The following is a 23,700-nucleotide window of genomic DNA, read 5'->3' on the forward strand; positions in this document are numbered from 1 at the left end:
GACTCCTGATGAAGTCAGCTCACACATATCCCCTTACTAGCTGGCAGGGAGATAAAGCAAGATACCCGGCCATCATGGTGAACAAGGGGTCTGTGAGGGGACACTGGAGTCAGCAGAGCAGTGCGGCCTCTTACAGAGCAGGGTGACCCCGTTATTGTCCAGAGTAGGAGAGCCTGGCAAGGAGGAAGACATCTAATGGCTTCACCATTAGATCCTGTTGGGCACCAAAATGACTCCCCCCCGCCCCCCTCTAGTCAAATTGACTTTGCTTTGCTTCCATTTCAGGATGCTGGGAATTATCAGGGTTTCTGGAAAACCTGGGTTGGAAACCCATGGCTTGCATTTGCCATCCTGGGCTGCCCTCTGGTGGAGAGCTGCTGAACTGATGGCCTGCAGGATTCAGTCGAAGGCTGCACAGGCTGGTGAGGAACAGAGGAAGCCAGGCTTGCTGAAGACCTCCTTTCAGCCGAGGCCGGAGAGCAGGCCAGGGAACAAGGTGACCCCACCTCTTAGGTGTTATAAAACATGGGCTGAAGGGTGCCTGTAGGCAGCTTGTATGAGGGCGACACCTCCCAGGTCCTGAGACATGGCTGTCTCAAGCTCACCCCCTCTCTTCTGCTTTGTGATAAGGGAACTAAGGCCCAGAGGGTCAGATCTGAGAGTCAGGTCATGAGGCGGACATGAGCATCCCAGAACACATAGCAGTCTCATCTCTCCCTCCTGATCCCTTTAGACAGTTTCCCTAAGCCTCCTGGAGGAGGCTACCCAGTGGGTCTCTGGTGAGAAGAGGAGGAGGTGCAGTGATGTGTGCTCAGGAGAGCAGGGTGACCGCTGAGCCATACCAAGAGGACACCCAAGTGGGGTCCATGTGGGCTCCTACCAAGGGGGTGGAGTGTGGCAGAGCTGAGGGGGACAAGGCTGTCTCTGCCTGGACACCTAATGCACTTGGTCTTCTGAGACCCCAGAAGTCCCATTGCTTTTTATATATTTTTAAATTAAATTAAAAAAATTTTTTTTATGTCTATGGCTGTTTTACTTGCATGGCATTTGTGTACCATGTGCATGCCTAGTGCCCGAAGGGGCCAGAAGAAGGTGTTAAGATCTCCTGGGCCTGGGGTTACAGACAGTCGTCAGCTTCTGGGTGGGTGTTGGGAATTGAACCCTGGGTCTTCTGGGAGAGCCTCAAGTGTTCTAAATTGCTGAGCCATCTCTGCCCCCTCCATGACTGCTATTGTAGAGACTGGGAAGGTGACAAGTTGTCCAAGGCCAGTGGATTCACCTCAGCTTGCCCAGTCCCAGCCCTGTGCTCCTGGCCGTTCACCTACAGTAATGGTCTCACTGCTCCATCAACACCCTGTGGACACTCACAAGACCACACGGGCCAGCTTTCCAGGTGGCCGAACCAGAGCTGCTGGGCTGTGGCTTGTGCTATTCTGATACCTTGGGCCATTTGTGCCCAGAGCATCTTAGGATGGCTTTCCCAGGAGGAGGAGGAGGAGGAGGAGGAAGAGGAGGAGGAAGAGGAAGTATGAACCTGTTCCCTGCCTGTCACTTAAATGATGTGGCCAGGGGACCAATAATTATGGGCAGCCACCCCTGGGGGGACAATGTCTGTTCCAGGATCCAGAGGATGGTTCAGCCAGGGAGATGTTTAAGCTCCGCCACATGCAAGCAAGGTGTTCAGGGGACCTGGAGCCACACTGTCCCCTTCCTAGACCATCCTATTTTAGTGCTGCCCACCTCCCTAGGCAAGATCTGGATCTTCCTACAGTCCCGTTGGAGCAGAAGTCTCTAAGGCAGGCTCTCTTGGTGACAGCCCATGGTGACAGTAGCACAGGCTAGATCCTGGGTCACACGCCATGCTTCTGATTTTGTAGATGGCCGAGTGTTCCAAAGTCACACCCTCCCTTTCACTGTTGATGAGAACTTTCCCGGTTTGCTCTAGAGAAGCCAAGTGTGAGCTACAGGGACCGTTAACCCTGTGACCCCGGTGTTGATTTATGAGTGCTTTAAAAGCAGCACCAAGAGACCCCTCCACTCCAAAAAGAAGGGAAGGTGAAGAAAGGAAGGGGAGGAAAGAAAAAGAGAAGAGAAAAGAAAGGAAAACCAAGGTGGTGGCAGGGAAGCAGTGGACTGCTCTGGCCAGAGATGGGATGGGTAACTTGCCTCCGGGGATAGCCCTCACTGGAAAGCTGCTTGCCCCAGTCAAGTCTGAGAGCCACCACGGGAGGGAACAGCTTTGTGTTTCCTGTCAGATCATCATCCAAAGCATGGCCACATGCAAACGTGCTCTCCAGGCTGCCCAATGGCCCGAGTGAGGTAGGTGGTAGGGCGGTGGCATGTAGCAGCACCTGCAGCTTACCTCTGGGTAAGACCACTCTGGGGAGTAGTCAGTCACCATGAACACCCGTCCGCTCTGCTGCAGCATACCCAGGGTGCCCTGGGCCGAGGCAGCCGAGACCACCTCCGCAACGTGCATGTAGGCCATGGTGCTGGCCCCGCCCTCTGCGCTGCTCAGTTGCAGGCTGCCCTGTTGGGGGCTGCAGCAGGGAATGCACATCTCCGCCTGGGTAAAGGGCACGCGCGCCCCATCTTCCGACTGCGAGAGTGCGGCGCTGTCCCCCGACACCAGCTGGTGCCCGTAGATTGTACCACTGCCCCCCTCCACCGAGATAAAGTCATTGATCAGGTCTGAGAACTGATTGCTGAAGGAGATGTCAAAGTGGTCCAGGCTGAGCTCCATGTTAGAGGTGTTGCCCAGGCTGGGCTGGGCCACCGGGTAGAGTCCCTGAACCACATTGCTTGGGAGGATGGGGACACCACCTGCGCTGCGGATCACCCCATTGGTCTCCGGCTGCAGGTAGTGCTCAGAGCCACAGGCCTGCAGCTCCCCAGACTTGAGGAGGACCTCGCTCCCTTCAGCTGCCTGTGAGGTCTCCATGGTAACCTCCCCTTCTGCAGCCATGGCCTGGAAGTTGGCCTGGAATTGCATGAGGTGCAGAGAGGAAGTAGCCTCAATCTGTGTGTCTACATGGCCACTGCAAGAGCTGGTTTGGGATGAGGCCTCCGTTTTCACCGTGGGCATCACAAAGGTGGCCCCAGAGTCGCTTAAGCTGCTGCTGTGGGCATTCTGCTCGAGGGGGAGGGGTTTGCTGGCATCCTGCAGGAAGAAGCTGGGGGAGGGGGTCTGGTGGATATGGGGGCTGTGGCCCGTCTGGCTGAAGCTGGACGTGTAGTCCTTGTTGGAGTCTATGGCACTAAAGTCCATCTGCTCAAGGGTGGTGCTGGGACTCAGGCCACCGCCCGACGGCAAGAGGCTGGATCCCGCGGTCAGGGTTAGGGAACTGGATGCTGTAGCTGCCGCCACCGAGGAGGAATAGGCCGCCTCTTTGGCCATCTGCTGCTCAAAGGAGGTGTCTTCGGTCTTGATCTCCTTGGTGAGGACGCTGGTGAAGCCAAAGCCCCTCTCGGCAGGCGGCGAGTGCCGGATATTGGTGCTAACCATCTCAGCTTTTAGGCCCCCACCCCCATACGTCTGGCCCTGCTTTGGATTATTGAGGAAACAGTCGGGGTCAAAGTTCATGGTGGTTTCTGGAATCTTCCGGCCACCGTCAAGGGTGGTGGAGAGGACCAGCTCTTCGGACACATTGGTGGGCAGCATGGACAGGCTATCTGAGTTGCCCGTGCTGGGGAAGGCAAACTTGTGGCCGTCAGAACTTACAGCCAGTACAAGGCCCTGAGAGGCATCAGGCGAGAGGAGGTGGTGGTTGGGGCCAGCGGTGGGGGACATGGTGTACACGGCCTCGTTAGTGACCTCTGACATGAACACCGTGGCACTTTGGGACAGTCCCCCCATCACAGAGGCCACTGCCATGCTGGATACACCTGTGACAACCGGGCTGTCTACCATGTCCGGGTCGCTGTTGAGCCCACTGCTGATGGACACGGGGGAGCTTTGGGTGGTGTCAGGGACCTCCACCTGGTTGGTGGAGGAAACCTCCGTGCTGTTCTGGTGCAGCAGCGCTGGCTTGGCCACCTTGCCATTCCTCTTCTCCCGGCTTGTGCTCCGGCCGTGGCTGGGCTCGTGCTTCCCTTCGGACACGTCGTTGTGCTGCACCTCCGAGTGGCCCCCATAGCCCCCGGCCCGTGGCTCCACCTTTGGTGAGATGATGCGGTGTTTGGCACTGTTACACTTATGATGCACGCTGCTGCCCGCTCCTGTGGAGATGGGAGCACAGCACACACACACACATATGCATACATATACACACATGTGTGTACACACACACACACACACACACATATGCATACATATACACACATGTGTGTACACACACACATATGCATACATATACACACATGTGTGTACACACACACATGCATACATATACACACATGTGTGTACACACACACATATGCATACATATACACACATGTGTGTACACACACACACACACACACACACACACACAGGTCAGAGCTGGGACTTTGACTAATTCTGCTCTCAAGCAGCTAGACCCCTTTAAAAAGCCCCCATCCAGAGCCCAGGCATAACAAATACCACACCCCTCGGACACTTGGAGTCTCCTCCCAGGCCTAGCTCTACCATGCCCTATGTGACCATGCAGTTTTGATCCTGTCGCTTTTTTTATTTTTATTTTTTATTTTTAAAGCAGCAGCATGTGGCATGTGGGAAGCTTGGTGTGTGTGTGTGTGTGTACACACACACACACACACACACACACACACACACACACACACACACACGACTTTTCAGGAAAGTCCTTTCACCAGCACAGACAGACCTTGCTCATCTGGAAGAAGATTGTAGCTATGACTCCACCCCCAACCCAACTTCTCACAACCGATTCTGGCTGTGTAATGCTTCAGGAAACCTGCGGCCTCCGGGAGCCTTGTTCTGGGGATGAGGGGCCGGAGGTTGGCCCAGGGAAGTGGAGAATATACCTTCCTCTGGGCCAGCTCTCAGACCCTAGAACCAACAAGCAGTCTAGGCTCTGCCCTAGGGGCCTGAGAGTGTTTAAATATTTTTATTACGTTCATTTTTTTAATAGATGTGAACTGGGAGGAACTCATGTGACGTGGCATCAGTGTGGAGGTCAGAGGGCAACATACAGGAGGCAGGTCCCTCCTTCCACCAAGTGAGTCACAAACCCAGGGTGTCAGACTTGCTTGCATGCACCTCCCTCTACTGAGCCATCTTGCCAGCCCGGCATGAAGGTGCTTGAGGTGACCTCTCCACCATGCAGGTAAGCCAGGGTCTGTCCTTAACTAGTTGGCACCTCCATGCCTTCGAGGGTCACTACTTCCATTCAATCAGACGAGGGCTATTTTGTGTCCGATGAAATGGTGAATTCTTCCTGATTCTGTTTCAAGCTCACCATCTAGTGCCCTAAATGTGTGAAAGCCTTCACAGAGCAGTGGCCCAGCCAATTGACAGAAGCATCCAATGAAGGCTATTGGGGGGGGGGTGGATGGGGTGCGTGTGGAGAGCCACATCTCACAAGGCAAATGCTGAGGTCAGAAAAGCAGAGGCGTCAAGGGAGAGCTTGGGACGCCTTCCCTTCTTGGGGGGAGATGGGCTAAAGACAGGTTGAACTTGAATGGTCCCATTGTCTCAGGGCAGGTGCTGACGAACCTCAGACCTGGCGGCTTGAGCCTCCTGCTGAGGCTTTCCCAAGAACATGGTCCCCACAGGCATGTGCAGTGGATGTACAGAAGCCCTGAACCCCAAACATCTCTATTCTTCCAGTGCAGGTGTGTGATACTCTGTCCCCACTGCCTTACTGGAAACTGCTCTCTCTTGTTCAAAGCAGGCTGTGAAGCTGGGGGCGGGCAGGGCCAAGGGTGAAGGGACTGCTGGGTGCCCCTCTTAGTTATCATGATGTCCAGTGGTTTCTTGTCTCCTCCCTTTCTGGACAGGACGGGAGGGTCCCCCTGTAACCTACCACCACCTGTTCCCTGGGATCCCCAACTCAGGCCTTCACTCTCAGGACAGAGCTGCAGTGGACGTTTTGGTTTCTTTAACAACTCAGTTATGTTATGGAAGCATGTTTTCGTTTTAATTCTAAGTGTGGGATGTGGGGCTGTTTTAGTTTGTCCACAGCTGTTAACTACAATCATGCGGGCTCAGAGAGGGACATGATCTTTGCCAGAAGCAGATAGTTTAATTCTGAGGACTCTGAGAGGGTATAAATGCCAGAGCCCAGAGAGAAAAAGGAGTCCAAGGAGGAAAGAGGCTGCTGATGCATTTGCTGTTTGCTGTTTGCAGCTTAGCTGGGTACCCTGACTACAAAGATTGGAATTGCCCCAAGAAGCTAAGTCTAAAGAGGTCTACATCCCCTGTCCCTTCTAACTTTATTTCTCTCCTACCTAGTGTTGGGGGTCTGGAAGGGAGGTCGAGGTATAAGAAACACCAATGAAGTAGATAAAAATACAAGCAACACAGGACAGCTCCGTCCCATCTACCCACAGATCCCCCGCTCACTAGATTGAACAGCAGTGCGGGGGCCCCCACCCCCACCTGCCTGCCCCCTGCTGCAACGTTTACTGTCACTTGGCTTCTGGAGACCCCCTGCTTACTTGTTTCCTCACCAGACAGGACAGTAGGGCCCACCACCCGGTGCCCAGTGCCACTGCCCCCCAGGGGCCCCAGCTCACCCAGGCTGCCGGTGCAGAGGCAGTTGTGGGTCCGAGGCTGGGGCTTGGTCTGGTGGCTGTCAAGGATCTGCTGTACCAGTTGCTCCACTGAGAATCCCGAGCTGCTGTTCCCATTGCTGCAGGTCCACTTGATACCATGGACTGCATGGGGGGAGAGAGAGAGACAGAGACAGAGAGAGAGGGAGAGAGAGACAGAGAGACAGAGACAGAGGGAGAGGGAGAAGGAGGGAGACAGAGAGAGAGACAGACAGAGACAGAGACAGAGAGACAGAGAGAGAGACAGAGAGAGAGAGAGAGACAGAGACAGAGACAGAGAGACAGAGAGAGAGACAGAGAGAGAGAGACAGAGAGACAGAGAGAGAGAGAGAGAGAGAGAGAGAGAGAGAGAGAGAGAGAGAGAGAGAGAGGGAGTCAGAAGCTGCCAGTGATGAGGCTGCCCTGGGCCAGGGGTAGTGCTCTCAGGCCCCCTGGAAGCTCAGCATGCTGGAAGGCCGGTCTCTGTGACATGAGGAACTCTGAGCTGTTCCTTGTTTTCTTCTCTTTGCTGACCTGGAGAGTCGTTTGCCTAGAGCAGTGGGTCTCAACCTTCCTAGTGCTACTACCCTTTAACACAGGTCCTCGTGTTGTGGTGACCCCTCGCCACAAAACAATTTTCATCACTACTTCATAGCTATAATTTTGCTTTTGAACCATAATGTAAGTATCTGATTTGCAGGATGTTTGATATATGCGACCCCTTGTGAAAGGGTTGTTGATGACCCCCAGAGGAGTCACGCACGACCTACAGGTTGAGAGCCGCTGGCCTACAGTTTCACTTTTGTTTCTCCAAAGGCAAAGGCACTGAGATGGCTCTTTAGGGAGGGGGGTTCCCAAGAGGAGGAAGGAGACTCGAATGGGGAGGAAGACAGAAGGTTTGGGTCACTTGTGTCTGCAGGCTCACAGGGTAGAAGTGTTATGGGGGGCGATGTTCAGTGAACAGGAGCCCCCCAGGAACATGTATGGAGGAGGCTATATGCTACAGGGAGACTCTAGCAGCTTTCCCTACACTTCTCTACTCCAAAGGGATTTTGAAGAGAATCTGGAGGCAGGGGTGGTGGTGGTGGTGGTGGTGGTGGTGGTGTGCAGCACCGATAGGCCAGACAGTGGAGGACTCGGTTCCAGATCTGACTGGCTACCATCATCTTTACAGCTGCCCTGGGGATTGGACTCACCCATACCTGTCTGTAGTCCCTGGGGTTGGGGTGAAAAGTCCCAAATGAGAGAGAGGCTTCCATCTCCCTGACAGGACAAGGCTGGACCCCTAAGACAAACCAACTCACATTGTTGGCTGTGTGGAGGGAGCAGACCCTACCAAGAGCAAACTGAGCCCTAAGTGGGTGCATGGCTCCTACCCACACTCTCTGGTAATCAGGCAGTGGACCCACAGAATTGGGGCTCCAGGAGGGAGGCCAGTGTGCAAGGAGAAAAGGGGAGGTGGGTAGGTATCAGGCACACAGAGACACCTGTAGGGCCCCAGCCATGGGTGGGGGGGGGGGGCGATCTAACCCGCAAGACAGGGAAGAGGTGGGCCAGGCCAGGATCTCATGTGAGTTCAGGGTGCATTAGTGTTGCCTTTCTGAGCCTGCTTCCTTATCTGTAAAGTTAAAATGGGAATAGACTAGGGTGTGCCTCGCCAGCTGCCCAGCTAGAAGGGCCTGTCTCTCTGCCTTCGCCCAAACCGAACAAAGAACAGGGCTGTTGTTGACGTTAACAGCAAGGACAGAGATAGCTGTGACGGAAGTGAAGCAGGCAGTGGTCCATGCTGGGAAGAAAGCTTCTTGGTGACAAATCCAGAAAGATCTCAGCCTTCCAAACCTGGTGCAGATCCCAAAGATGGCCGTTCACCTCAAGCTGCTTGTCCTCATCATTAAAGTGAAAAAGCTGGGTGTGGCTGTGGCCTGTGCTCTGTGCTCCAACAGGTGTCCCTCAGTGCTCTTTTTCTTTGTGGCCCCTCTTGCCCACCTGGCCAGGTGACTGTTCAATCTCCTTGCCCTCTGGTCCTCTGGGAGTCTTCAGGGACTTGCCTCTGACATCTTCTGATGATGCTAGTGGGGCTTAGCTTATGGTGGGTCAGAGATAATGACACTAGGTGGCCTCTGCTGCTAGTTTGCCGGTCTGTGTAGCTTTGGAGACGTCCCTGCCTGTTCAGAGCTTTTTGGGGGTGGTCCCATGCATCAAGATGACGGGGTCTGTGGTTCATTCTTCTTCCGGGGGAAGGGGGCTCTGTTCTTGGGCTCCCTGTGTGTTCCATTGGGAAGGGAAATCTGCACAGACCCAGGAAGCCTTAGATCTTGCTAATTAAACCCATTTGGCTTTATTCTTCCTGAACATCGTGTCCTCAGGATAGTTCCAGGCACTGGAAAGCATGGCCCAGGCCAGGGGTTGCTGCGCCTCACCACAGCCGTGGAGCCTTCTTTTCAAATTATCCTCTGTGTAGATTCCTAGCATACAGGCTGGATAGCAGCGGGAGGGGCCTGGGCATGGGCCAGGCCACTTTACCTCTCCAGATTCATTTCACAGATGAGGAGACAGGCTCAGGGAGGGGAGATGACAGCTCATATCGTATCCAGGAGCTGGAGGGCTCCACAGAGACTCCCCTTGTCCTCCTCCGAATGTGCAACAGCAGATCCCAGCTGCGCGTCCCCTCCACCGCATCCCAGAGCTCGGCGTTGTGGGGCTGACGTGTTGCAGGCCTATTTTAAAGCTTCCACAGTGTGTGTGTGTGTGTGTGTGTGTGTGTGTGTGTGTGTGTGTGTGTGTGTGCATGCGCACGCGTGTGTGTCCTTAAATGCCACCAAGATGGAAGACATAGCCCTGTCCTGACCCTAATGCGGCAGCAAGGAGTTCAAGGCCAAGAAGGAGGGCCTCACGTTATATCATCCGCTATGGGAACCTTAAGCAGACACTGGTTGCAAAGCCAAGCCATATGCACTTCCGGGGAATCCGTCCCCCCTCCCCAGCTCACCTGAATTTTTTTTTTAAAGAGAGCTAAGTGTTCTCAGGGCAACCCCAATGCTGGATGCCACTCCTAGATGGTACTCCTGGTTGGATTGCTTGTTAAGCTTCCACTGGGCTGGTGGCACCTCCCTGAACTTCTCCCCAGGGTCCCTTCCCTTCTCTAGCACCCCTCCAGTTCCCCTCCCCCCCACCGTGCCCGCTGCTGCAGACCCCATCCTCTCCTTGCCTCTTGCCTTCTCCGTATGTTGTGAAAGTTATAAAATGAAAACCCAGCGAAGGGTGACAGATTGCAAGTGGAGAATTTCTGGATGCTTAATGCAAATTACCTAGTGTCTTGGTGCATCCAATATGCAGATTGTACCCTTCCTCCGCCTGGGGGAGGGGGAGAAGAGCCCCCCCCTTCCAGTGCGGGGAGCAGTTAGTACTGAATATCAAATACTATCAAGACGGCTTTTAACATGTCATGCTCGGCTTCCCGACACGTAATGAATCAGCGGGAAAGGAGATTTCTACGGGGGAAGGAAAAATGTGTTTTGAAAGGAAGGTTCATAAACGCACAGGGCACTTGCCACTCATCCACTACCCCTGCCCGGGCCACGCCCTCCTTATGAGAGCAGGAAAGGAAACGCAGGGAAGTGCCCTTCATCAAATGCAAGGTCACACGGGGCACAGAGACAAAAAAAAAAAAAAAAAAAAAAAAAAAAGAATGGCCAGGAAAATAGCCTTTCCCCACCTGGATCTGGAGGATGCCTTAGCTTGAGAAAAATCTCAGGCAAAGGGACTCTCTCTTCTGGTCCTCTGGGCAAGAGGAAGAGGGGAACCTGCGTCCCCAGGAATGCAGGGACAGGGACTGTCCAAGAGAGGGGGTACAGCAGGCATGGAGGAGTATGCTGCCCCCAGCACAGGCCTCCCCAGGACAGGAGCAGCAGGGAGGACCACTCTGACCTCTGGGAAGCACAGGCTGTGATCTATAAAATCTCCATCTTATGGCTTCCTGCCGAGCTCTCAGGAGGCCCTGGGCTGCCTACTGAGAGACTGTGCAGGGACCCCGCGTAGAGCTGCAGCTGGGGACAATGTCAGAGAAGCCAGTCACCTTCCACCAATGCTGATGTGGCCCCATGAGGATGTTCTCCCTAATCGGAACCATGGCAGGGCGGCTTCCATTGCGATGAATAAACAAAACCGACCATAGTGCATGCCTGTGCTCAGAGACCATCATCCCAAAAGGCAGCCAGGGAGGAGAGGGCTGGGCGAAGGTGGGAGACTTGATCCTGACATGGGCAACTGCTAGCCAAGGGCATTCTGGGTATGGCAGCTTCATCCCTGAGTCTCCAGGGGAAGTGAAGAGCCCCCCCCCACCCCAGCCATGATAACCTGAATGGTATTTCCCCAAAGCAACACATGGACACCCCAATAAGTCTTTAAGAAACTCTAATAGATAACGTCATAGGACCCCTTGCAATAAGCAGACATAGCAGAAATGCTTGGACACACAGAGAAGCCATGTGAGGTTAGAGCAAGAAGGCAGCCAGAAAGAGGACTCCCCAGAAACCCACCTCAAAGTCACCCTGACCTAGCTTCCACGGTGCATGCACCCCAGTCAGTGGTGCTCTGCTGCAGTGACGCCTGTAGTAGGCTTTCTGCTGCTATCCCAGAAGATCACAGACTAGGGCAGGGGTTACAGTGAGCAGAGATGAACTCTTCATACTTCTGGAGGCTGGAAGGTCAAGTTCAGGTGCAGAATAAAAGGGGCAGAATGGGGGAGTTGGAGGAACAGGGCGACTAGGCAGGACCTGGGAGAGCAGAGAGGAGGGAGGAGCTGGGGGAGCACGGAGGAGCTGGGGGAGCATGGAGGATCTGAGGGAGCATGGAGGAGCTGGGGGAGCAGGGAGTAGGGAGGAGCTGGGAGAGCAGGGAGGAGCTGGGAGAGCAGGAGTAGGGAGGAGCTGGGGGAGCATGGAGGAGCTGGGGGAGCATGGAGGAGCTGGGGGAGCAGGGAGTAGGGAGGAGCTGGGAGAGCAGAGAGGAGGGAGGAGCTGGGGGAACATGGAGGAGCTGAGGGAGCATGGAGGAGATGGGGGAGTAGGGAGAAGCTGGGGCAACAGGGAGGAGCTGGGAGAACAGAGGAACAAGGAGGAAATGGGGGAGCAGAGGTTTCTAGGAGGATGCCTGGCTGGTAAGTGCTCTTGAAAACCCACAGCAAGCACAGGGAGGTCCTCGGCAGGGCTGCAGGAGGCTTATGGGTTCAGACCGTGCCCTAGGCCAGGTACTAGGAGGGGCAGCTTGCCCTCCGCCATGGCAGGCTCAATGCCGGCTAGGAGAGCATACAGAAGGGCTCTGGATAGAGGGTGAACTTGCAGACTTTTCTTTACCAGGGCTTTGGAAGTGAAGCGAAGGCCTCCATGGTACATGTGGCCTGAGACCCGGCCCCCTCGCTTGGCATTTCCTGCCACTGAGGTGAGATGGTGGTGCGTGTACGTCAGATGTCAGCAGATGCTCATTCTGGCCTGACGAAGGCCATGCTTGTCGAAGGCTGAGAGGGGGGGGATCGTGCTGGGACTCCGAGCCTGAGGGAGGCAGGTGACTCGCTTCGGCTGCAGCAGCCCCTCTTGGCAGCCTTGGTGTGGCTGCAGGGCCTTGTGTTCCCCAGAAGAGTTCCCTCATCTATAAAATAGCTGCCATGATGCCTCCCCTGACTCCCCACCACTTCTCAAGGGACTGTAAGGACACAGCAGTAAGAGGCATTCTGATTCGGTGGGGGAGGGACCATGGCTTCTGCTATGGTACTTTGCTCTAGGGAGGCCTGTGAAGGAAGAGGATGGGGGGAGGAATGAGGGGGCCCCTCAGCCCTAGTGGTCCCTCTGTTTCCAGAAGGGTGACAGGACAGGCATGTCAGAGCTTTGACTGCCACAGCAATGGCACAGGTGCACCAGCAAGAAAGTCACATTGGCTTTTTTCCCCCCTTAGGAAGAGATTGTTGGCCCTGTGGCAAATAGGCTACAAGTGGCAGTGTCATTGTCCCAGTGTCTCTGTGGTAGCATCTTTGTCCTAGGATTATTGGGTCACTCTTTCTCTTCCTCCTCATCTGTACTTCTACCCAGCACCTGCCACGTGAGAGACCCATGCAAGGGTCTTTTGTTTAACTCATCCAAACCGGGTCACCTCGGACCCAGCAAAGGTATATTGTTATGTTATGTTATGATATTATATTATTCAGGCATAAACTCAGACACTCCCAGGCAAGCCTGGATACAGGGTCACCCTACTTCTGAGTCCGTGTGACAGAGCCAGCTGGAGAGGGAGCCCATTGCTGTGCCTCGCCTCCAGTGAATGAGAGAGCCCCTTTGGAATCCTTTCCGAGTTGTTGATGCTCGAAGGCTGTCACCATAGCAACAAGGTCAATGGGAAATGACAGCCTTGCGTAGGTTTAATTCTCCCTGTATCCTTGTTGACAGGAATAGAGGCCCTGCTTCTGATTTCTTGGTTCAACTAGATGAAGTTTTCATTAGATTTAACTTCTCATATCCAGACACCTGCATGCTATTCAATTCTCCATCTCACCACTCTGGTGCTGAGGACAAAGTTTTCACGGATCTCATTTCGAGGAGCACCGCTGAGGCTGAGCGGGCTGGGGCGGAGTGCATGCTGGCTGTGTGCAGCGTCTCGAGTGAGCCTGAGTGTGGTTTCTCACAATTGAGATGTGGGATGCGAGGATCCCCTTTTTACTGGGAGGCCTGGACTTCATGCCATGTCAACGCCCCCTCCCTAGCCCCCGAAGGCCGGAAGCCGAGGTCTGATATCAGCCGAGGAATGCAGAGCTTACCCTGGCAATACTGCTTCAGAGGACAGGAGCGTTGGAGGTGAGGGGTTGGGACTCCTAGATCTGGAAACCCAGACCACACGGGGACAACACGGCCATGGCTTTTGCCTTTGGCATCTTGGACAATCTTGAATGCAGAGGATGACTAGAAACTGCCCTTGGCTGAGAGCTTCTGCCTCCTGAAGTTTAACTTCTCCTCCCATTTGGCTGGGGACTCTTCCCAGTCATGGTGAGTGTACGAGAGACTCTGACTTACTGGCAATGACAGATGCTCAGTGTGGCAGGGACGAGGCTCTTGGTATTGTTACCTCAAACCTGGAGTCCCCGGGCTCCTCCACTTCTTGAGGGAAGAGCCAGCAGGGGAAGATGAAATTGTAAATAGCTGGATGTCCAGCCCTTCTGGGCCGCTTGCAATTAGGAACAGGAGACCCCTTTCAGATGGCTGGTTTCCCTTAGGGAAGTCCCCTCTTAAATCCCTACTATGTGACCCAGAGATCTCAATTCTTACAGAGACCTAAAAATCTCAGGAGTTATAGGATTCCACATCTCACTAGACTTTCTCTTCTTTTAGTAACATCATCTATGAGTTTGATTCAAATCCTTGACTGGCGGGCCCAGAGCAGGCCTGAGAACACTCCCCAAAGGGTTGGCTGAGCCAGTCAATGGCTGGAGAAAGCCAAGAGGAAGCTTCTGGAACAGCCTAGGTGTACAAGTGTTTACATGCTCAATAGCATCTATGCTGACTGGGGAAGGCGGAAGGGAGAGAACATTGGCAAAACAAACCAAGACCCTGTATGGCACCTCACACCTCTGTGCTAGGGTGGAAGACGGTCAAGGTGGAGTAGGGTGAAGAGGAATGTGTCAGGGCACAACAGGGGCTCAGCTCACTTAGGTTCCAGGGACAGCAGCTCCTAACCCAGGAAAGCACAGTGCCCAGGGCAGCCTCTCTAGGCCCTTGGGGGACTATCTTTGCTTTCCCAGCCTCCTAGGTCCTACAGTCACAGAAGGGCACAAGGCTTCTGCCCCTAAGGACAGAGCTGCTGTTCTCAGCCCTGGGGACAATGGTGTTCTTCCCTGGATGTGTAAGATCCATAGTTGGGACTTTTCTTGTGTTCCAATCAACAAGTGTACAGCAAGACCCCAGTGTGTCAGCTGGGCCTGGTGCCACAGGCCCAATATTAAGCTACTCAGGAGGCTGAAATGGGAGGACCACATGTTCAAAGCCAGCCTGGAAAATCTAGAGAGATCCTATCTCAAAATGGAAAATAGAAAAAAATGGCTTAGCACTGCAGCTCAGTGCTAGTGCCTAGCTCTGGGTTTGTACCCCAGTCCCACGCCTTCCAAAGGATCACAGCATGTGCTGGCAGCAAGACCCAAACTGCAGGTCCAGAGAACATCGAGGGTGACAGTTCTTAATTCAGAGTCTAGGGAGACACCTCAGTCCTAGAACACCCAGAAACCAGGTCGCTTCAGGACATCTCCCTCCAAGCCTGACTCCCTGCCACCCCAAGAGGTCCACGGGTGAGGGTACTAGCCCAGATCTCCAAGGAAGAGCCCTGGGTTGGCCTCCTACTGTTGTCTGCTCAGTATGGGAATGATATGTAAAACACCCAGAGCCCCATGTATGCTTTTCACCCTAGAAATCCGAGTGAAGCTGGACAGCCCCCCATGAGCCTGCCTTCTCGAGACGGCCCAGGCTCTTCAGAAGGGAAGCACGGCTCCTGACACTGACGCTCTCTGTTCAGGGCTCACTGTGCTGCAGCGGATCTAGAGAAGAGCTGGCTGCTGTTCTGATGCCCAGACATGGCACCCCAGGCACCTGACTTAGGGCCTCTCACTCCTACCCTGACATATTCCTGTACTGCAGGGTCACTGGTGAAGCTTAACTCCTCCTAGCAGCAGTCACCCCGAGGCTGACTCCTGACTCTCTGCTCTTCTCATGGCCACACCTGTAGCCACTGGGCCAGTTGCTTTGTCGCTTCCGAGGCTAACCACCCCGCTTCCTCAGGCTCTGCTCAGACAATTCTGGCAGGAAAGCCAGGCACATCCTGGAGGTGCTCTGCTACCACTGGCCACCAGGTGGCGCTAACCGACCAGGAACTGGTTTGGAAAGCCCAGGAAAGGAGCTCAGTTGTTGATTTTATTCCTTGATACCTCCATAATCACCAGGATTACAATCTAAGCAAAAAAGCAAAACAAATAAACACATTGCCCCCACCTTCTTACAGAACCTGTCTTTGTTTGAGGAAATCATGAGAAAATAATGTACTTTGAACCTACGCCCCAAGGTGCTGGTGTTGGCACCAGTGAACACCCTGGGTCAGATGGGAGGTGCCCTGGGGACTGGGGGACAGGGTGGCAGAGAAGCTGGGTAAGGAGCTCACAGGAAAGGTAGGTGCTATTAAATACTGCTCTGTCTCTTCTTTGCCTCTGCCGAAGCTGTGGCTTCACAGTGTGGGGTCCCTGTCTGCAGTCTCCCTGTGCTGGCTGCCCTGGGCCTGGAAAAGGTCCTTGTTGAGTTTGAAGTGAAGGGCTGAGACACAGCTTCTGACACCATTTCCAGTAAAGACCAAAGAGTCAAGACACCTAAGGACTGCTGGGGGCAAAAAGAGCGCCCTCGGACTCTTAGCATGGCCACCATCCATGCTTACAGAGGCCTTTGCCCCACAGCCAACATGACTCCATTTCACAGTCAACATGACCTCTACCTCACAGTCAACATGGCCTCTACCTTACAGCCAACATGGCCTCTACCTCACAGTCAACATCAACATGGCCTCTACCTCACAGTCAATATGGCCTCTACCTCACAGCCAACATGGCCTCTACCTCACAGTCAACATGACCTCTACCTCACAGTCAACATGGCCTCTACCTCACAGTCAACATCAACATGGCCTCTACCTCACAGTCAATATGGCCTCTACCTCACAGCCAACATGGCCTCTACCTCACAGTCAATATGGCCCCTACTTCACAGTCAAAATGGCTTCTATCTCTCAGCCAACATGGCCTCTACCTCACAGTCAACATGGCCTCTATCTCACAGTCAATATGGCCCTTACTTCACAGTCAAAATGGCTTATATCTCTCAGCCAACATGGCCTCTACCTCACAGTCAACATGGCTTCTACCTCATAGTCAACATGGCCTCCGTCTCACACTCACCTGGGCCTCTACCTCACACTACACCTTCCACCTAACATGGTCTGTACCCCGCACTCAACACAATATCCACTCCTTCATGTTCTGTATGGCCTCCACCTCACACCCAACATGGATGACCTCCACCCTCATGCTCAACATGGCTTAACTTCTCTCACACCAAATGTGGCCTTCTGTATATCCAGCTCAAAAGTGGCTGCCTTCAGATACAGTCCCCCACAGTCAACTAGACCTCTGACCCCAAACTCAGGATGGTCTCTGTCACCTCACACTCAATTAGCCCTTCAGGCCTGTAGGGCTGTACCACACACAGACTTGCTGGTTTGCCCTCCCTGCTGGCCTTACACCTGCCCCCAGCTCCACACTGTTCCCTGGGCTGGTGGTCCGAGACCCCTAGAACATGGCTGCTCTTGACCGCCTACTCAGTTTACAGCCCTGTGATGCCTTCTGGGTAGGCTTGGCCAACTCTGGGAAATGGGGAGCTGGCTCCTCACAGATCAGTGCCTCCCATGATTACCCTCTTCCTTTCATCCTCTGCTGGAAATCCTCCATGGCTTTCCCTTGCCATCACTGCCACTCAGACCCACGGAGCCACTTCTCAGGTGTATGTGTCCCTGTCTGGCTGCTTACCAAAGTGCCCTTGGCCTTAACTACTAGGCAAAGGAATGGGATGGTTTTGGGAGAAAGTTTCAGAAGTCGTGGGGGCCAGGAAACCAAGCTTACCCCTTTCTGAGCCCAGACGTGCATCCCAGGTTGTGTGTGCCCAATGTGGTAAGGGTACTGTGTCCATGTGGGTGTCTATGTGTGCAAATGTGCGTGACATTATGGGATACACAAGAGCTGGGGAGGTGTGAGGTGGCTGCTGCCCCAGGCCCACATTCCTACTTGGCCTTCCTTTTGTAACTGAAGACTCCTGCCATAGGCATTGATAGACCCGGAGTGACATAGTGGCGTTCCCCAAACAGTTGGGCAGAACTGAAGCTGAGCTGGAGGAAGGCTGTGGCTATTGGGGTCGGGGGAGGCCTACAGAAACTCAGGCCTTGCTTGTCCTTGCAGGGCCATCTGGCCACCCAGGGTGCTCCAAAAGAAGCCCCAAGGTGGGGACAGCTGGGCACGACTGCGGCTTAGAGAAGGGCTGGGAACAGTTGAGAAGCCCTTGCCCGTCACTCTGCCTGCTACAGTCACAGACTGGGACGAGGCTGGCATGCTCACCCTTGATCGGCAGCCAGGACGTGGGACAGGGCAGAGAGCCATAGGCGCTTTATGCGAACTGATTTTATCTGGCTCTCCACTGGGTCACAGAATCTGAGAGTGCACCATTTGGACTGACCACATTTCTCAGCAAGCTGGAAGGACCAAGAGCCAGAGCCTTTCCTGCACACCAGCCACCCCAACCTCCCCCCCACTCCCCCCCCCCAAAAAAAGCATCCCTCTGCAGCTGGCCTGGGTAGCGGCAACCTTCCTGCGCCTGCACTTTGCTCTTACTCTGGAAGCTTGCTGGGAGCTAGGCTGAGGCTCAGAACAGCTGCAGGGGACTTCTCAGGACTTCCAGGATGTGACAGGGTGTATGTGGATGAGTGGGTTCCGTTCGCCCCTAACCCAGGTGGAAGCCGGGGCAGTCATCCTCAGACTTTGACCTGAGATGGGCAGTGCTGCATACTGAAAGCCAGCAGAGCTGCAGCTCGTGGGGTGCCCATGCATGCTTCACGTATAGAAACCCACTTCTCAAACTGTGCCTACCAGAGGAACATCACGCTGCCTCAGCTTCCTCTCTGACCAGGGGCGATTATAGGACAACATTTTGCTCAATGGCACATGAGTAGAAATGCTGTCTTCTATTTTGTGGTTCTATCCTGGAAGGGAAGAGACTTGCTCTCTGTTTGTTCCTTTTTCTTCTCCTTTCATTGATCGGAACGCACATGCAACAGCAAAGGGCTGAAGCAGCCGTCTTTAGCCCATAAAAGTGGGCAGCACCCTAAATATGGCAGAGCACCAGCTGGAGGGAGCCTGAGTGGCTGACCTCAGATACAGGGAGCTGCCATTTCACCTCTAGATTGCAAAATAGGTAAAAGGGAAAGAGAAATATACTTCTTTCTGATTTAAGCTGCTGTTATTTTTCCAGGAGGGATTACAAAAGTCAGGGAGGCTCTTTGGGAGCCTGTTGGGAATTCAATCAGACGTCTTAATTTTCCCCCAGTGTTTGGTCTTTACATGCAGACTCCTCAGACTGCAGGAGAAGGGGAAAGCCCTTCCCGTCCGAAGAATCTGATGGTACAAGGAGCCTCGTTCCTCCCCCGAGACAGGTGAGACGGACAGAGACCTTCTACTAATCAGTGTCACATTTCGATTAAGCCGCTGACAACTCTGATGGGCAGAGCGATCGGCAAACATCAGGGCATCAACCAGGGAAGTCTTTGAGGGAATGTGATTTATGAAGCTAATGTGTTTGGCTCCAGCATTCACAGCATGCCTCGTCCTGGAACCTGGCTGATGGCTTCTTGGCTCTCAGCGCACAGTGCTTTCCCTGAACACTGCTGGCTGGCACCTGTGTGCTATCCAAGTTCAACCAACAGCTTAGGCACTTATGGGGGCTGCGTTTCCAAGCGTCAGCTCCCAGCCAGGGCCGGCCTGCAGGCAGAGCAGAGCCCAGGGCAGGCACACGCCATTTGTTGAGCAATGCGACCTCCTGGTCTCCTTGTAGTTTTATGTAACTTCCTGACGCACTGCAGCCTCTGTAAAAGCTTTCTTCATTCCTCCCAGTTAACCCTCAGGAGCCAAACTAAGTCTTCTTTTTTGTCCCCTTGAGTTTGGGAGCCTGGGCCTCTTGCCTCTCCTGGAGGTGGCACCCTTGCGCAAGGTGGCAGGGAACACGGCCCTGACGGCTTCAGGTCGAAACTGTCTGTGGGCATTTAGAGAGGAAGCCCTGGGCAGAGACCCTGAGCAGAAAGGTCTGCTTGGCAGACATGGCTTTCCCTGGCAGCATGTCCCAGGTGTGTTTGTGGCACAGTCTCTGACACTTCTGCCAGGACCCAGTCATCTGCTCCTGGTGGCCTGGCTGGAGCCCTTCATTGGCAAACAGGCCAATGGCAATGTGGCAGGAAGAACTCTTTCCAGTGGCCCAGAAGAAGACAAATATGAGAGTTCCAGAGGGGAGCAAGCGCTGAGCTCCTCCTACCTGGAGATGGGTTTTGGAGCCAGGCTCCAAGGATGGAATTGCTGAGGCCATGAGCCAGCGGGGCGGAAGCACTTGGGCTTTTGCCACCCTTTCAAGTCAAGAGTCCTCCCTAGGGCTTTTATTTTGGAAGTGATGACTAGATACCAAGAAGAAGGCAGGGGATGGTCAGGAGAGGGCACAGACATCAGGAGTCTCAAAAGCATGGCTGACCACGTGACCAGAGGGCTGAGACTGAGTCCCAGAATGACTGACTGCCTCCGTCGTCTCCCAGCTTTATGAAATCTGCTGGCTGGAGATGAGGCAGAAGGCGGAGGGAGCCAACCCACTGTCTCCTCAGACTGCTGGCTCTCTGACTACAGTGAAACGCTAATTCCAGGCTTCTGTGAGTGACGGGCAGCAAGAACCGAATTCCAGTTTCAAGGTGGCCATAGAACCAGGACAGGTCTCCAAAGTCCCAGCTGGACAGGTGGCATCAGAGTGTGTCTTGGGCAGAGTCCCTAGCCCAGCTAATCTGGGGCACTTCCTATGAGAAAGGAAGGGGCCCAAGGGGCCCAGGTAGGGCTGGGTAGGAGCTTGCCTGTACTTGTTGGCATCCTTCAAAGCTAACTGAGCCCTGAACTAGAAGTGAGAGCCCATCTGAGGACCAGGACCACTGGCCCTGGGATGGGAAGGCATAAGTGGGCAGCCTAATGGCCCAGAGCCTGGATGTTGGAGGCTGTGGTCTGTTGCTTAGGGTCTTGTGTCCCTTTCTGAACACACCCTGTAGCCCTCTGAACGCCAACTGTATGCCAAGGTTTCCCATGCTTTCTTGCTCTGCAGAATTAGGAAGAAATTGTGTGGTCCCTCTGGATAATGGTGGTGGGTTTACTTGTGTCTGATGCTCCCTGAAGGAGGGGGGAGGGGCTTTGAGGAGGCCAGGGGGCCTCGGGGTGTATGATCTAAGCGTATGGGGATGGGCTGCATATAGGCTGAGTCCAGAAACCTGAAGTGGGGTGAACAAATGGAGTGGGGGAGAGGCCAGATGTAGGGACGCAAGGCATGATGGCCACAAGGCCTAAGGATGGGTGTAGAGGTGTGAGGTGGGGGCTAATGTGGAGGTCCGCACCAGGGCCTTCAGGCCAGTACAGACATAGCTGCAGTTGTAGTCCAGGGTGAATCCTGAGCCCTGAAGGGCCCTGGGCCACCTGCAGTACCAGAGACAGAATGGCTGAACTCAGGAAGACAGCCCAGGAAATGATCTGTCTTGAGGCCCAGGCCCTAGGTGGACCGTTTGGGTCTTTGTCCCTAGTGAGCCCCTCCATGTCTGAGGCTGATGACATACTGGGCTCAGGGCGAGTAGGGACCTTCAGAAGTGGGTCATGGCAGCTATTCCCCCAGCTTCAGCTTGTAGGCCACAGGCAAGGATAGTTTAGTGGATCTCCTGCTGAGTTCAACAACTGTAGCTCCCCTCTGGCTAGCTCAGAGCAGTCCTGCCCCTGTGTGACCTACCAGCCCACGTTTCCAGGTCCTGAGGGTGACTGAGTAGACCACAAGCACGCTCACATGCTGGCGGGGCCCTGACTAGCACTTGGCAGCCTCATGGTCTTCTCCATCAGGCTGAGCCCAGCTAGGGGCAGGAGGGGGTGGTGGCACCTGCAGAAACCAGGATCCCCCCGCTTTCTGGATCCTTGGCCGCCTGTCTGTCTTGGTGACTTGCACCTGACAGATGCTGAGGAAAGCTCCGCTTTGCCGACGAAATGAAATCAACTCAATTACCGAAAGCTGTTTGCTATTCAGGCTGGGCACTGTAGCAGCCCAGGGCCAGCGGCCCGCTGCCATGCCCAGGGCCAGGATGGGCAGCCAAGGGTAAGAGCGGAGGCCAGCGCTGCCAGGTACTTTTCTGTTCCCTGCCTTGCCCCTTAGCCTCCTACCCTGCTCCTGTGCGTGGCAGACACACTCTTGCTCCGTTCCAGCTTATGACGTCTTGTTCCTGGGCCTCCCCTTCTCCATCTATTGTATGAGTCTGAGGTACATGCATGCCAGTGGGGGTGCGTGTGTATGGAGGTCATAGGGCAACTTGGGATGGTCGCCCTCAAACATTCCCCAGCTTTTTGCTTCTGGTAGAGTCTCTCACTGGCCTGGAGCATCACCAAGGAGGCTAGGCTGGCTGTTTGGAGAGCTTCCAGGGGACCCACTTGTCTTCACCTCACTTATCACCCACCACCTCTGCTGGGCCTGGCTTTTCACATGAATGTCTGAATCCACGTCCTTATGTTTGCAGACATGCGCTCTACAGAGGAAAGCCATCTACCTAGCCCCGGGTCTGTACGTTCGTGCCTTGACTGCAGTGTGGAAGGAATAAGTGGCCATAGGCACCAGAGGGCATGCCGTTGAGCTAAATCCACTGTCACCGTGAGCAAAACAGGGCTCCCTGCTGAGCCCCCAGGACCCACCTGGTGATGCTGGCCAGGACACAGGTGGCCGCTGAGCCCCTGCTGAGCCCCCAGGACCCACCTGGGTGATGCTGGCCAGGACACAGGTGGCCGCTGAGCCCCTGCTGAGCCCCCAAGGGCCACCTGGGTGATGCTGGCCGGGACACAGGTGGCCGCTGAGCTCATGCTGAGCCCCCAGGACCCACCTGGGCGATGTTGGCCAGGACACAGGTGGCCGCTGAGCCCCTGCTGAGCCCCCAGGACCCACCTGGGCGATGCTGGCCAGGACACAGGTGGCTGCTAAGCTCATGCTGAGCCCCCAGGACCCACCTGGGTGATGCTGGCCAGGACACAGGTGGCCGCTGAGCCCCTGCTGAGCCCCCAAGACCCACCTGGGCGATGCTGGCCGGGGCACAGGGAGGTACTCACACATGGGCTTCAGCTGGCCAATGAGCTCCTCCTTCGTCCACTTCGCCCATTCCTTCTTGTCGGTGTTGATGGAGCAGAGGATGGGCCCACAGGGCTTGCCACAGTCCTCGATGGCCGGCACGTTCAGGTAGTGTACCAGGACGATGTCGGGGTTCTGTGGGGAGAGCAACACTGGCAACATGAGGGCACAGTGGGTGCAGATCATCCCCCACACCACCTGCGCGGGACTAGCATTCTGTGTTGGAACCCGGTGATGGCGTATGAGCCCGTGCTAGGCGCTTGGGATGCCGGCAGCTTCCCTGGCCTCTAGCCACCATGTGCCATTAGGGTCCTGCCTTCGCTGGGGCAACTGGGAAAGGCTTCTGGCTTGATCCAGGGTTCTCAGAGGCAAAACTGCTGCTGACGGGAACCACAGACCTACACAGCGGCTAATAAACGTGAAGCCAAGGACCTTAGCTGTGAGATGGACCTAACTGTGTATCCTGGGAGCTTCAAGACACCGCACCCCCCCACCCCTCCCCCACCCCCAGCCAGAAGTCGGCCCGCATATCTCACCCTCGCTGCTTAACAAACATGTGCTGGTCTCAGTCACAGGGGTCACTGATGTGGGTACCCCTAGAGGAAGCAGCTACAGGGGCTTGTTTCTCCAGGCTTGCCTCTGTTTGCAAGCCTGGGAGCAGTACACAGCGCATGCCACACTGCCTCACCTGGGGAGGCACAGCTGTCCCCAGGAACCCCAGACAGCTTCTCCTAGTTCACTCTAGAGCTTAAGAATGAAAATGGCGGTCAGCCCTAAGACTCCAGGCACATTTGTTTCCAGAGGGTTTGATTAAAGGGTCAGCCTTTCCCCACCATGCTCAATCCGGGCACACAGACATCCTTTCCCGCCACCAGTAGCTCTGACGGCGACATCATAGGGTTTCTTAACAGTTTGTTGCAGTGACTCTGAAGTCTTTGGGCAGTCTTCCTCCAACTCTTGAAAGAGCGGCTATTTGGTCATACCAGGCCTGACAAATGAGTTAAGA

The 23,700-nt window shown here is 54.7% G+C and overlaps 1 protein-coding gene across 12 annotated transcripts in view; it reads right to left on the bottom strand.

Annotated features, from left to right (window-relative positions):
• The window catches only part of CAMTA1 (calmodulin binding transcription activator 1), an 838,283-nt gene that overhangs the window by 86,811 nt on the left and 727,772 nt on the right, over positions 1-23,700 (bottom strand). For all 12 annotated transcript variants that reach the window (XM_084784667.1, XM_084784663.1, XM_084784662.1 and 9 more), the window contains 3 exons: positions 22,676-22,829; positions 6,679-6,819; positions 2,363-4,218 (listed from right to left, as the gene is read on the bottom strand). In XM_084784667.1, the coding sequence (XP_084640793.1) occupies positions 2,363-4,218; positions 6,679-6,819; positions 22,676-22,829 (2,151 nt within the window). The remainder of the gene's footprint in view (positions 1-2,362; positions 4,219-6,678; positions 6,820-22,675; positions 22,830-23,700) is intronic.

Source organism: Acomys minous (genome assembly GCF_964271855.1).
Source record: "Acomys minous genome assembly, chromosome: 6".
NCBI classification, from domain to species: domain Eukaryota; kingdom Metazoa; phylum Chordata; class Mammalia; order Rodentia; family Muridae; genus Acomys; species Acomys minous.